We start from the raw sequence: 14,596 nt of genomic DNA, 5'->3' as shown, positions 1-14,596 counted from the left end.
AAGATCCCCTGGAGAAGGGAATGGCAACCCACTCCAGTATTCTTTGCTGGAGAATTCCGTAGACAGAGGAGCCTGGCAGGCTGCAGTCCATGGGGTCGCAGAGTCAGACAAAGTGAGCAACTAATACTTTGTCTTCCCACGGCAGTGAGAGCCCAGAGAGCTAACCGCTAGACAACCAGGTAACTTCCATAGATACATGTATATTGGTCACACCTTTTACAGGTATTTTTTATAATGTGAAAAAAATGTATTAAGTGAAATACCTAGCTGCCAGGTTACAATAAGCAGTAAACTCATAATTGGTTTATAACTGAGACATGAAAGCCATTTACCAGTATCTTAAAATTTTCTTTTAAAATACTTTAAAATATAAGGAATGTCAAAACTCAACTTTTTTCCCCTTAGAATAGGATTTATAAGCTCATACTGCTTCACGTTTGAAACAGTATAGCCACTCAACATCGTCAGAGGGTTTTCCAGGTGGTGCTAGTGGTTAAGTATCCACCTGCCAATGCAGGAGACGCCAGAGACTTGGGGTCGATCTCTGGGTCAGGATGACCCACTGGAGTAGGAGATGGCAACCCTCTCCAGTATTGTTGCTGGAAAATTCCATGGGCAGAGGAGCCTGGTGAGCTACAGTCCATGTGGTTGCAGAGTCGGACACAGCTGAGCACGCCTGCACGCACACAACACTGTCAGATATGTTTTGTTTTCCAAACAAGCTACAAAAGCCACCGACCATAATAGTACTCAGCTCACCTTCCAGCCCTGTTCTGGAGCCAGGCGGAGCCTCTCTCCTTCAGCCCCAGCAGGACGGCAGGTTCAGGTCCCCTGTCGCAGGTGTGTGTCTCAGGTGACAATAACGTGGAGAGTTTGAAGATGATAAGACTCGGTGGCCCTGTTCTTCTTTTCGATTCCAGTCCCAGAAGCAAGCCCTTGTTTTTAGAAGTTAGATTCAGGATGGCAAGTGGATGCATTCTAGACTGTGGTCCCGGCTCAGCAGACCTCCGCAAGGAGTGGGGTAACCAGAATAAACTGTACACAAGAAAGGCAGTGGAAAGGAAAGAGAAAAAATTTGAGCAGAGAACCCCAGAATTCTTGGGAAATTAGTGTCAAGTCACCCTTCAGGTGACTTTCACTCTAGCGTCAGGATAGTACCTCTAGCAGAATGTTACAGTCACCGGCCTTTCAGGAGACCAGCTTGGGAAAAATTTAAACCCTGCCTAGGTGTGAGGGAAACACATCCACATCAGATTTCCACAGGTCAACAAGGCAGTGCAGGCCCTGGCCATTGATTTCCCAGATCCGTGACTGATGGGCCAAATTGAAGAGTTCTCTTCCTAGTTATTACACAAGCGTCTGATCCAGTTACTGTTAGCAGTGGAACAGCAAATCACCATGTTTCATCAAGCTGAATCAAACCCAGGTCTCCCGCATTGCAGGCGGATTCTTTACCATCTGAGCCACCAGGGAAGCCCAAGAATACTGGAGTCGGTAGCCTATCCCTTCTCCGGCAGATCTTCCCGACCCAAAAATCAAACCGGGGTCTCCCTCATTGCAGGTGGATTCTTTACCAGCTGAGCTACCAGGTTTTTTTTACTTTCGAAAAAAAACACACCTTTGTATTGTTAAAAAAATATATCAGCAATTACCACTACATCAATTACCACTTGCCCCATTATTGGCCTGCCTATTGAGGTGGGGTCCGATGTATTGAATATTTGGCATGGAGTATTTCAAATTTAGTCTTCTTTAAATTAGTGAAATTGATGGTAGCAGTCATCAATTTAGAAATTTAGTGCCTGTGCTGGCTGAAGAAAGCTGATGTTTTGTTAGCTCCTAAAAGAAGACACGTTTGTCTTGACGTACACGAAGCTACGGGTACAGGGGTCGAGACTGCCGTAATAACCTGTACTTGCTCCCGACGGGCGAGACTGTCTATTTCATCGCATCAGTGGTCGTGCTGTACAACGTGGAGGAGCAGCTTCAGAGGCATTACGCGGGCCATAATGACGACGTGAAGTGGTGAGTCCTCAAAACCGATGCCTGTGACACCTGTGCAGAGGGTGTTGGCAGATAGGGTTCAGTGATGGATAGAACTGCGGAGAAGCAGACAGAGCTGAGAAAATGGGGTCTTTGAGAACAGCTCTCGTTTGTGCTCTGGGCTGTTTTCTGGCTCCCCGGCACTCTAAGACCCGTTCTTTGGTTTTCTGTTCTCCTGACACACCGTCTTACACAACCATGTTACCTAAGCAGATAGCTCCAACAGACCCCTGTCTGGAGGTCTTCTCATGCTAATGGCTTCTAATTTGGGTGTGCAGTTTTTAATAAAAATGTTTTGCCTCTTGTTTCTGGCTAGGTCTGCTATTACTCTAATTCATTTATACCTTTGGTAATGATTTTATGTATCTTGGAAAGATGGGTGGATGAATAGATGGATTTGTGTTATTTCTATTTGTCATAAGTCCCTGATCAGTTATAAAAATCCTGTTGAAAAAAAGATGATGTCTTTGCTGTTTGATGGACTCAAAATGATTTCTTAAAAAAGACTGTACACTAATTGAGCAATTCTGAGATCAAGTGGTATTTCCCAAGCAGGGCACGCTTTTCCCTTGAGTTTGGAAATTCCCTGTAGATAAAGAAATGGAAGATGAAATACTCACCAGTTGTCAAAGGTCTTTGGGAGCTCAGAGAATTTATCAAGAGTCTATAAGAAGTTGGGCACTGTATGTTTCTCACATTTAAATTTTTGATCAGAGTATATTTGATCAAGGGAAAAGTGAAGCTTACCTTTAAAAGAGCAGATGTTTTGTGTTTTCTTTGTTTGGGTATTTTTTTTTTTTTTTTGCTGTCTGAACAATTAATCATCATAGATACATTATTAATATAGGTAAATGAAACTATGAAAAATTGAGTTTGGACTTACCTAAGAACAGATGTTTTATGAAGATCTCTTTTTAGCCTTGCAGTTCACCCCGATAGGGTCACAATAGCCACAGGACAAGTTGCAGGCACGTCCAAGGATGGAAAAGTGAGTGATCTTTTCATGTTTTTGAAATGAACTGGTAACACAAAATGATTTTTCTGAAAATATTTTGCTGATGAATAAGCCTACGTAGATATAATATCTGTGAGTGTGCATGCTCAGTTGCTTCAGTCTTGTCAAACTCTTTGCAACCCCATGGACTGTAGCCCACCAGGATCCTCTATCCGTGTGATTCTCCAGGCAAGAACACTGGAGTGGGTGGCCATTCCCTTCTCCAGGAGATCTTCCCAAACCAGAGATCGAACCCGTGTTTCTTACGTCTCCTGCATCGGCAGGTGGGCTGTTTACCACAACCACCACCTGGGAAGCTCAAATTTGAATTTAATCCCTAAATTTGAATTTTTATTGCAAATGAAAATTCTTACACTGACCTTAAAAAAACCCTTGAGCTCACGTTAATTTCAGCTAATTTTTAACTAGCATTGCTCTTGCCTAAGAAGTCATTAATTCTTCAGTTACTTGTTTACTCACGTGATAAACATTAACATGCTAAATTAAAATCCTGAGAAATAATCATTTGAATATGGGGTATTTTGCCTCTTCAGTGAATTTCAGATACCTTGTGCCATGAGTCCCTTGTTATCATGACTTTAATCCACGGAGTTTGTGTCTGTGTGTCATCCACAAGGGCTGCTGGAAGGGTTTTTGCAAAATTTTATAAGCAAAGACTTCAGTCTGTATTTTAAGGAATCAGAGAAGGAACTAGTGGATTTTGGCAAATACAGCAATTCAAAACTGACTTCCACTTATTTACCACAATCTGTGGTCATTGTTATGTTTTATCCAAAACACCTTGTACCTTTTCTGACGTCCACTTTTGGATAGTCTATCAATGCACAATGTATAATCTGAAGCTAATTACATTAAGTAGTTCCGTTTTTATCATGAGTGCTACCGTTTTTCAGAAAGTATTTTAATAACATCAAATTTTAAATATTTATACTATTTTCCATTAAAATCCTACACTTGAAAGGAACAATGGAAACAGGAACAATGGAACAGAAACAATGGAAATCAGACTGCTATTATGTAAACACACAGGGAACAGAGAATTTTTTTTTTAATGTTAAATGACCTCTAAAAGTTATTTGAAATCAGTAGTAAATCATTTGTTCCTCCCTCTAGTGGATGAACTGTGTATTTCAGTTTCTGGCCTTGATATGGAATCAGAACCTTAGAGCCAGAGGAAAATGTTATTTTCTCCGAATAGCTGAGCTATTCCTTTCCATTTACAACTGGAGAAGTCCAGAGAGGCCAAGTGACTGTCTGCGAACATCCAGCTACTTAGAGACACATCCAGACAGAACTGAGTTCCCCGGTCCATTGTGTACAAAGCTAGTCCTTTTCTTGATAATCTGCTTGATGGTTCTGTGATGCTTTCTTCTATTAAGGAAGAGAAAAATTAGCACAGCTGAGAAAGTTTTGAATTAATCATAACCATTCTAAGTTTGTATTTGTGTATTATCAATTTCCTGTGGGGCTCAAGAATGTGAAGTTCTTAATACCACTGGTGGTAATCATGATGAGTTTAAACATGAGAAGGAAATGGCAACCCACTCCAGCATTCTTGGCTGGAGAATCCTATAGACAGAGGAGCCTGGTGGGCTCCAGTCCATGGGGTTGCAAAGAGTCGGACACGGCCGAGCAACTAACACACACTTATGCCTTAGTAACAATACAAACTTTAAAAGAATGACCCTTACAGGAGACTCCATTTTCTTTGTTATTTTTCAGTTTTAAAATTCAGATGCATTAGATATACAAATGGGAATATCAATTCCTGTGGGACAATTACCAATAATTGATCAAAGTTTGAAACTTGGTATTAGTTGCTCAGTTGTGTCTGACTCTGCAGCCCCATGGACTGTAGCCTGCCAGCCTCCTCTGTCCATGGAATTCTCCAGGCAAGAATACTGGAGTGGGTTGCCATTCCCTTCTCCAGGGGATCTTCCTGACCCAGGAATCAAAGCCAAGTATCCTGCACTGCAGGCAGATTCTTTACCATCTGAGCCTCCAGAGAAGCCCCTAAAACTTGATAGACCTCCCCTACAGCTAAATTGGCCACAGGAGCCAAGACCTCCGGAAGATATTGGGAATATTTGATTTATTGTAAAAACACAGAGTCTTAAGTGCATTGAAAAAAAAAAAAAAACTTTTGGGACTTCCTCGGTGGCCCTATGGTTAAGACTGCACTTCCAATGCAGGGAGCATGAGTTCAGTCCCTGGTCAGGGAACTAAGATCCCACAGGCCGTGTGGTGTAGCCAAAAAGAAAAAAATCACTTTAACTTTCAATATTTTGCATGTAAATGTCAAACTGATTTGAAATAAAGCCTTACAAAATAAAAGGATAAAACAAAGAACTAAGGGGAAATAACATTTAAAAAAAAAGACTTTTGACAAAGTTGAAGCGGCGTCGGTACAAAGGTAACTTGTAAACCCTGCATGATGAGTGACCCAGCATTTTCTCCCGAAGCAGCAGTTACCACCACACGTGCGCATCTGGGATTCCGTGACGTTGAACACGCTGCATGTCATCGGAATTGGGTTTTTCGACCGAGCCGTCACCTGTATCGCGTTCTCAAAATCTGTAAGTGTGAGCCCTGTGCGTCTTGCAGCTTTGTCCACACAGGGAGGAGAGACTCAGCTCAAGGTTGAAGAGGGAGAGGTTAACACGCCCATACCTGCCCAGGTGTGTGTACAGATCTGAACTCTGAAACCTCCCGCTTGCCAGGCCCCCTCAGTCAGAGGGAGCACATGCTTGGTCCCACACGCTCCCAGTCAGACGTTTCCATGGTGATGAGAAGAGGCCCTGCGGCCGCACTGTCTCAGGCTCGCGGAGCAGTCTTGCCTCCTCTGGCCTTGAATTTCCCCTGCCTGTCTGTGCCATCCCCACCCGCTGCCTGGCCGTAGGCAGGGGCTGGAGGGGCCTCGTGGTCCCCAGGCTTCCCCAGGATGAACCGCCCTTTGAAGCACTGGTTCAGCCAGTTAGAGACACGCACATGGTCACATCAGTATGCCTTGTACCTCACCCCGGCGCCTGTCCCCTCATCCAGCCTTACGATAACCAGCCCCACGCCCTGTGCCCTGTGCCCTGGAGCTGCAGACTCTGTCTCCTCCAGTGCGAGAGCTCTGCAGCCCCTGGGAGGCTAGGTCTAACGGAAGCGGTACTGAGTCCCCCCCAGATCCCTCCCTCCTGCTCCTGTGCCTGTTCACCGCCACGTTCCCCTGTCCCCACCATCTGTCTGCCCAAGTCCTAAGCAGGTCTCAACAGTGATGGTAATAAAGATGTAGCAGACTCGTGATTAAAAATAAAACTGTTCCTTTTTAATCACGCTCAGTCTGGTCTATTCTCGAGTGTAGTCTTCCTGTGAATACGTCCTTTTTTCCTAGAATGGAGGCAGCAACCTCTGTGCAGTGGACGACTCCAACGACCACGTGCTGTCCGTGTGGGACTGGCAGAAGGAGGAGAGGCTGGCGGACGTCAAGGTCTGTGTGCACGCCTGCTGCGGGGCTGCCTCGTCCTTTTCCCGCGTGGAGCCGTCTCCCCTGGGCCGTGGGCTCTGTCCCCGGCGGGACCCCCTCTCGAGAAGCCCTCGGGCCCTGCGCCTCTCCCCTCATTCCCAAGGCCTGGCGGGCTTCCTGCTTCTCTTCGCAGCGTCTGTAAGGGTTTCGCGTCCACCACCCTTTACAGCCCCCACCCTTTTAATTCGCTCCATCACTCTGGTGGGCACTTTCTCCCCCACTTGCTCATGTTCTTTCCGTCATCCACAGATACCGAGGTCCCCTTTTCACGCACATGTTAAGGAAGTACTGGTGGGGTGGTGACAAGTGCAATGTGCCCACTGCCCAGGCGGAGGGCCAGGCAGGGATCCGGGGATCAGGGAAGCTTGTCCAGAGCTGAGTGGGCTCAGGAAGGGGGAGCGAGATCTTGGTCCTCCCAGTGGGGCTTGCCCATTGAACTTCCCAATATGTCAGTGAAGTTTCCTTAAGCTCTCTCATGCTTTCCTCCTGTTAAAAGCATGACTGGGTCGATTTTCATAGAAATGACTTCAGATTTCTCACCCTGGCATCCATTAGCCTTAGATCACCTTACTGACCTAACCATAGAACCACCATTGGGTCGCCTGAGCTACCTGACATTAAGAGTTCCAGTGGACTACCTGGCTTACATAGCTTTCTCTCTTGTGTGTGTGGGATGCAGACTGTATTCTAACAAGGCATGAGCATACCTGTTTTTATACTATAGCTGTGCCTTCTATGTTTTGCTCAAGTATTTTGGTTCTTGCTGTGTCATTAGGGTGGAAGTAATCAGAGCAAGTTATTGTCGAGGTTTAGGAGTGTATAACTGAATTATCAAGCAGAAGGAGCAGTCAGGGTCAGATTCATGGGACCCGGGTGCAAGTCGTGAAAACATAACAGGATAGCCGAAGAACCAGCTCCGCGTCTGGACTCCAGGCTCGGTCACCAAGCTACCAGCAGAGTCTGGGGTCACAACCAGGCAAACAGGGCAACCAAAGTGGGCCAGGAGCGGTGGAGCTGAATAAAATCCAGGATCCAGGGCCCTTCCCATCACTCAGTGAGGATGGGACCTGCAGTTCTTAAGTCCCGGCCAGAGCACGCTGTGTGCCTGCTCCATGCCAGGTCCCGAGAGTCCCCATGCAGAAGGAGACCCTGTGGTCCTGTCCGCAGGGCTCAGTGGGGGGAACAGACAAGGAGAGATGCAAGTGTAGTGACTACAGAAGATGAATTCAGGGGGGGAAATTATCAGGAGGCCTGGTGCTCACCCTGATGAGTTACTTATTCGTGGTTCAGATTTTATTTATTTCCGTCAGTGTCTCAAGAGGTCTGAGACATCTGATTCTCCTGTTTTGTGCAAAGTGTTCGAACGAAGCCGTATTTGCCGCGGATTTCCACCCCACCGACACCAATATAATCGTAACCTGTGGAAAGTCGCACCTCTACTTCTGGACGCTAGAAGGAAGCTCACTTGTTAAGAAGCAGGGGTTGTTTGAGGTGAGGTGGAATTGCATCTCTCAGTTTATTTTTCACCGGTGGTGCTTGTGGTCCCTGGCTTTTAAGGAAGCGCTGAGGCATCGCAGCCTTAGAATTTAATTGGGCGAAGTGGGGGTGTCATGATAAAGACTATTCCTGGAGATCCCTGACGGAGCTGGGGAACCCCTCATGGATAACATTGGTGATGCCGATAAGGAAGGACCAACGCAGGGAGAAGTGCCAGGAAAGGGTGCCAGAGGGCCACGGCCCCACCGTGGTCTGCTGATGGTAAAGAGCAACGAAGAAGGTGCCCAGGAGACTGCAGCGCAGCTCTGCCGAGGGCAACCTTGGTGCTGTTTGGCCCAGTATCTGAGGCCTCATGAGAGTCCCAACATGGCACCTGATGCCCTGCGGGCCCAGAGGCTGAGTTGGAGGACTGCTTTATCCCGGTGCCGGGCTGTAGTCATGGCAACACCACCCCTTAGCCACTCCAACACCCTCCCCTGCACTAACTGCCTGCAGCTGTGTATGTACCAGATATTTTAGACCAGATAATCTCAGAGCGTAATTTACGTAATGGTGGATGAGAAGGAAAGGCACGCAGTGTGGTAGCGACAGCTGATACTATCCAGCTTGGGGTGCCTGTGAGTCTCAATATTCTTAATACAAACATAGGATGTCTTGATATATATTCTTTTTTAAAAATCCCACAGAAGCAAGAAAAGCCAAAGTTCGTCCTCTGTGTGACTTTTTCTGAAAATGGTGACACCATCACCGGAGATTCAAGTGGCAACATCCTGGTATGGGGAAAAGGTAATAAGCGATGCACCTCAAGCAGACTCTTCTGGGTGATGTTCTAACTAAGAAGCCCAGTGTGGCTTCCATGAGAATTGTCCATTAATATCATTTCCAAGTTTACTATTTGATTCCAAGGCACATAGGTACCTACGTATGTGTGTGTGTGTAACTTGGAATCAAAAAAACTAGGACAGAGAAAAATGAGACTAGCAAGCTGTTGGCTTCTGTTGTTTTAAAAGGTTCTTTAAGCCCAGGATGCTGTAATGGAATTAATCGCTTTATGGGGAGATCTGATAACAGCTTGTAATGATGAAATCATCGAAGACTATTTAGCTCTACAGCGTTGAACTTCTCTGGTCCACACAGCACTCGGCAGACATTGACTGAGTATTGATTGTGTGTCCGAAGCCGTGTGCCAGGCACTGAGCATACCGATGAGTCAGGTGGGCATCGGTGGGCACACAGTGTGGTAGGAAGGACTCCTCACTCAGAAACACTTTGAGTCGAGTTCAGTGAGCATTTATGAGTGTTTACCATCACTCACGATGCACCATCTCTGTCCTCAAGGGTCTCAGTGTTTGGGCTGTGGGGTGAAGGTAGAAACAGTGCCACCAGGGTAATGTCAGGTTAGCACGGTGACCTTTGTAGTACCGCTGCTTCTCTGGGTGCCACGGGCTCTGTACACACATGGGTTCATTTCACCCTGCAAACAGTGCAGTGCAAAAGCAGTGGCCCCATGACACCGGAGGAAACTGCGACAGAGCAATCAGGTCACTTGTCCAGGGACACACAGCTCATTTCTCAGCCACAGGTGGTGTGGCTGAGCTCCTAGGACACTATATGCTTCATCTTAGCATGCTTTCCTGTATTATTTTTTATTTTATTGAAGTATAGTTGATTAATAATGCTGTGTTAATTTCTGCCATACAGCAAGGAGATTCGGTTGTACATATATATGTGTGTGTTCTCTTTTTTCTTATTTTTTGACTGTGCTGGGTCTTCATCTCTCTAGTCGGGGCGAGCGGGAGCTGCAGTTCACTGCGGTTCACTGCGGTGTGTGGGCTTCTCACTGCGGTGGCTTCTCTTGCTGTGAAGCACAGGCTCCAGGCACCCGGGCTTCAGTGGTTGTGGTACATGGGCTTAGTTTCTCTGAGGCATGTGGGCTCTTCCTGGACCAGGGATCAAGCCCGTGTCCCCTGCATTGGCAGGTGAATTCTTTATTGAATTCTTTACCACTGAGCCACCAGGGAAGCCCTGTATATTCTTCATATTCTTTTCCATTATGGTTTGTCAGAGGATATTGAATATAGTTCCCTGCTCCTCTACAGTAGGACCTTGTCGAGTATCCATTCCAGGTGTAATAGTTTACGTCTGCTGACTCCAGTCTCCCTGTTCATCCTCCCCTCCCCCTTGCCCTGTGTTCTTTAATTAGAAAGTAACCCAGTTCATGTTTGTCCGTGTTAGCCGCTTAGTCATGTCCGACTCTGTGTGACCCCATGGTCTGTAGCCCTCTAGGCTCCTCTGTCCATGGAATTCTCCAGGCAGGAATACTGGGGTGGGGAGCCATTCCTTTCTCCACGTTTGTCTCATGTTTGTCTAGGGCTCTGAGAACATGTAGAAATTGAATCCTTTATAGATTCACACTGCATTGATGTTCTAACTGATGATATCTCGTTTTAAAACAAAAAATGAGATGGGCAGAGGTGAGCTCTTGGACAACGTCCTAAGTGTGGTTTTCTCGTTGTGTTTAGGTACGAATCGAATAAGCTACGCGGTTCAAGGGGCCCACGAGGGCGGTATTTTCGCACTTTGTATGTTAAGGGACGGCACGCTTGTGTCGGGAGGAGGGAAGGACCGCAAGCTCATTTCTTGGGATGGAAACTATCAGAAACTTCATAAAACCGAGGTGAGACAGCACGTCACACTACTGACACTCGTTTTGAACCTTAAACTGTTATGTCAACTAGTTTCCTTATGAGTTTGAAATCTTTCACTTACCATTTTGAAAACTGTTTAGGTAAAATTTTACTAAATATGGTAACATTTTATATAAAATCATGAAGGCAGTTTACTAAAATGGAATTCAATTTATAAAATGTGAGGTGGTCACATTTCACATCTAGAGTATTATCACAGAACCAATCTTGCTTTTACAAGGGAGTATTATCCACATTTTGATTAACCCTAAAAATATATACTGTCTTTTACCTGTAATTGCCAGCATGTTGCTTTGGAGACATCATCACTTGGAACTAATGTTTGCTGAGCATCTGCTTTGAACATGACTGAACACCAACACTGTCTCTAGAGCTCTGACTTCTTTCGGCATTTCCTTCACCTCCTTGTTACCTAATTAGCAACCTTGACTCCAACAGGAGGCAGAGGCAAGAAATTCAATATTCCTTCTACACACTGTCTGAATTTTCTTTCCCAGGCCCTGGGAAATTCTGAGCAGACAGAAATCAAGGTTGGCATCGATCTGAAGGTTGAGGATCTTCCCCTCTAGCACAGTGTGGACACCTTGTACAACTTTACTGTTGCTTAGTTGCTAAGTTGTGTCCAACTCTTTGAAACCCCACGGACTGCAGTATGCAGGCTCCTCTGTCCTTCACCATCTCCCAGAGTTTGCTCATATTCATGTCCATTGAGTTGATGATGCCATCCAACCATCTTATCCTCCGTCACACCCTTCTCCTCCTGCCATCAGTCTTTCCCAGCATCAAGGTCTTTTCCAGTGAGTCAGCTCTTGGTATCAAAGTATTGGAGCTTCAGCTTCAGCATCAGTCCTTCAGTGAATGTTCAGGACTGATTTCCTTTAGGATGGACTGGTTGGATCTCCTCGCAGTCCAAGGGACTCTCAAGAGTCTCCTCCAGCACCACAGTTCAAAAGCATCAGTTCTTCGGCACTCAGCCTTTCTTATGGTCCAGCTCTCACATCCATGCATGACTGCTGGAAACATCATAGCTTTCTGAGTCAGATGCCCACCGCACAGTGACACAGAGAACAGCATCACACGTGCTCTGACAGTGCGAGAATTTTGTTTTGCCGATTACTGCTCTTCAAAAGGAAGGCCTTCATCTGGCTTTGGAAATCACTTTCTTTTCATGGAGACTTTAATTGTGGTAGCACTTTTTATAATAATATTTGACCAGCATTTTTTTGAACCTAAGTAGCATTGCAATCCTAAGAAATAGTCCAAAGCTTCATCTAGTATTATGGAAGATACTCACCATTTTTAAGTATCTATAATTCTTTATCAGCATGGATTGTTATCATCTTTTCTCAGATCTATGCTAACCCACTCGTAAAAAGTTTGTATGAGAACAGGCTACTCTTTACCATCCCAGAACCATAGTACCTGGAGTCAACCCCAGGCTGTGATTTTTGTTCCTTTGAAACAGTACAAGAACCTCTGCTTATTTTATCATAGCAAATTGTTCTTGAATGATGTATTTTGAAATCGTTTTTATTAACACTTAATCACACGTGTACCAGCATGAGCAGTGGATTCAAAAATAAATAAAGTTGCCAAAGGATTTATCATTTCAAGTTACAATAAATTTTTAAGAACTCATTATAGCATGTTACATATTCCTTACTTCCTAAATTTTAACTGCTTCTGCTATCGGAAGTCATAACAAGAGTAAACTACCCAGTAGTATTTTTTATTTTTTTATTTTGTCCAGGAAAAAAGTGCCTCATTGTAGGTTTTTTTTTTCAGTTGGAGTATAATTGCTTCACAGCGTTGTGTTCTTTTCTGCTGTATAACAAAGTGAATCAGCTTCACCTGTACATATGTCCCCTTCCTCTTGGACCTCCCTGCCACCCCTTCACCCCCGGCCCACCCATCTGAATCACCACAGAGCACCCAGCTGTTCCTCTTTTTTTTTTTACAACCTTACTCTTGCTCATTCTTTTAAGGTGTATAAAATGTTTGGAGTTTAAACGTAAGATTTGGGGTTTGGATCATTCACTCAAGTACTTTGTCTCCTTGTTACCTGTGTGTGTGTGTGTCATTATGGTAGGAGCTGTTATCATGATAAGGAAACAAGTATTTTGAATAATGGAACTAATAATTTAGTGACACCTGAAATCTTTTCCATGCAGATTCCAGAACAGTTTGGCCCCATACGGACAGTGGCCGAAGGAAAAGGTGACGTGATATTGATAGGCACCACCAGAAACTTTGTTCTGCAGGGCACGCTGTCGGGGGACTTCACACCCATCACTCAGGTAGGCATCAGCTCAACAAGTCCATCAAACACCTTCATGTTGTGTAGTGGTAGAATATAAAACAGGGCCTCCCTGGTGGCTCAGATGGCCAGGAATCTGCCTGCAGTGCAGAGGACCCAGGTTCAATCCCTAGGTCGGGAGGATCCCTTGAGGAAGGGAATGGTCACCCACTCCAGTATTCTTGCCTGGTGAATCCCATGGATAGAGAGCCTGACAGGCTATGCAGTTCATGGGGTCACAGAGAGTCGGATACGACTGAGCAACTAACACTTTCACTTGCATAAGACAGCATTACAGAGAGGCGATTCTTCCTGTGTTCTATATTATCCCCTTCCTCAGCTTCAGTGGAAGGAAGAGAAGCAGATGGGAACAGCTCCAGAGCCTGCGGTAAGCCGTGGTGCTCTGTAGGGCCCCCAAGTGCTGGTGGTCATATTTCAGAGGGCATCCATCTGTCTCGGTTCTTTTCAGGGTCACACTGATGAGCTCTGGGGACTGGCCATCCATGCCTCAAAACCTCAGTTCTTGACCTGTGGGCACGACAGGCATGCCACCCTGTGGGACGCTGTTGGTCACCAGCCCGTCTGGGACAAAGTTATAGAGGTAGACCTGCATGTCCTATTCCATCTTTCTTATAAAAATTCATCTGCAACACATTGTTTTTTTTTTTTTTTTGCATGAGATTAATGGTGATATAAATTTGTCCCAAAGAAAGTGTCACTTAATTTGTTGCCTTCAAATTGCATTGCTTTAAACACCACCTCAAGGGGTCTTATTCATGTATTTCTGAAGTTTACCAGTGCTTTTTCAGACAGCACATAAGCCTTTCTGATTGGTTGTTGGGTTTCCTGAGTGCAGTCTCTTCTGGCTGAAAAGCTGAGGAACGCTTGTTAGGAGCCTGTATTCTATTTACAGAACACCTTTTTGATAGGAATGGATTAGCTGTTCTAACAGCATCCAGTTTATCTCTGCACTTTGAGTTTGATGGTACAGGTCAAGTTTAAAGTCAGCGCGTCTCTGAGTTTGCAAAAGGAACTCCAGTCATACATCAGAGTGCTGAAGGATCCTCTCCCTACGTGCCACGCAGCAGTGTCGGCATTTATTGAGCACTGTTTGCATACTGAGCATTGCACATATGTTACTGCTCATCCTGACAGCAGCCCTGTAAGGTGAAGTTTTTACCCTTGATGTTGATGATTAGGAGATTGGAGCTTAGAGAAGTCAGATGGCTTGGCAAGGTCAGCGTTTGCCCTGCACTCAGTTCACAGCCTACGCCAAGGTCTTCTGCTGCATCCGTAGTGATTCAAAGCACCTCCCATGTTGCTTGCACCGCTCATAACACGTAATAGCTTGGGTGAGGGGCAGCCTTCTGCAGGACCCCCACCCCCCGCCACGAGTCTTCTCGACACCCATGGAGTCGCCGGCACTTCTCCGTGTGCTGGGTCCATGTTTCAGCCCTTCACTTTTGGAGAAGATCTGCGAGTGAATGGAGGTACCTGGTCACTGGGGACGCTGAGCACTGGGATGA

The 14,596-nt window shown here is 45.6% G+C and overlaps 1 protein-coding gene across 5 annotated transcripts in view; it reads left to right on the top strand.

The window, feature by feature from the left end:
• EML1 (EMAP like 1) overlaps positions 1 to 14,596 on the top strand; it is a 196,098-nt gene that overhangs the window by 168,123 nt on the left and 13,379 nt on the right. For 3 of the 5 annotated variants that reach the window (XM_055418522.2, XM_055418524.2, XM_055418526.2), the window contains 9 exons: positions 1,876 to 2,025; positions 2,962 to 3,031; positions 5,521 to 5,634; positions 6,438 to 6,533; positions 7,926 to 8,060; positions 8,753 to 8,852; positions 10,589 to 10,743; positions 12,946 to 13,071; positions 13,540 to 13,671. In XM_055418522.2, coding sequence (XP_055274497.2) covers positions 1,876 to 2,025; positions 2,962 to 3,031; positions 5,521 to 5,634; positions 6,438 to 6,533; positions 7,926 to 8,060; positions 8,753 to 8,852; positions 10,589 to 10,743; positions 12,946 to 13,071; positions 13,540 to 13,671 — 1,078 coding nt within the window. The remainder of the gene's footprint in view (positions 1 to 1,875; positions 2,026 to 2,961; positions 3,032 to 5,520; positions 5,635 to 6,437; positions 6,534 to 7,925; positions 8,061 to 8,752; positions 8,853 to 10,588; positions 10,744 to 12,945; positions 13,072 to 13,539; positions 13,672 to 14,596) is intronic. The other 2 variants (XM_055418523.2, XM_055418527.2) reach the window with 1 other exon arrangement.

Source organism: Moschus berezovskii, chromosome 21 (genome assembly GCF_049115385.1).
Source record: "Moschus berezovskii isolate FMDL1 chromosome 21, NW_MosBer_1.0, whole genome shotgun sequence".
Classification (NCBI taxonomy): domain Eukaryota; kingdom Metazoa; phylum Chordata; class Mammalia; order Artiodactyla; family Moschidae; genus Moschus; species Moschus berezovskii.
Note: the sequence above shows the minus strand (reverse complement) of the source record. Positions and strands in the feature narration are given on the sequence as shown.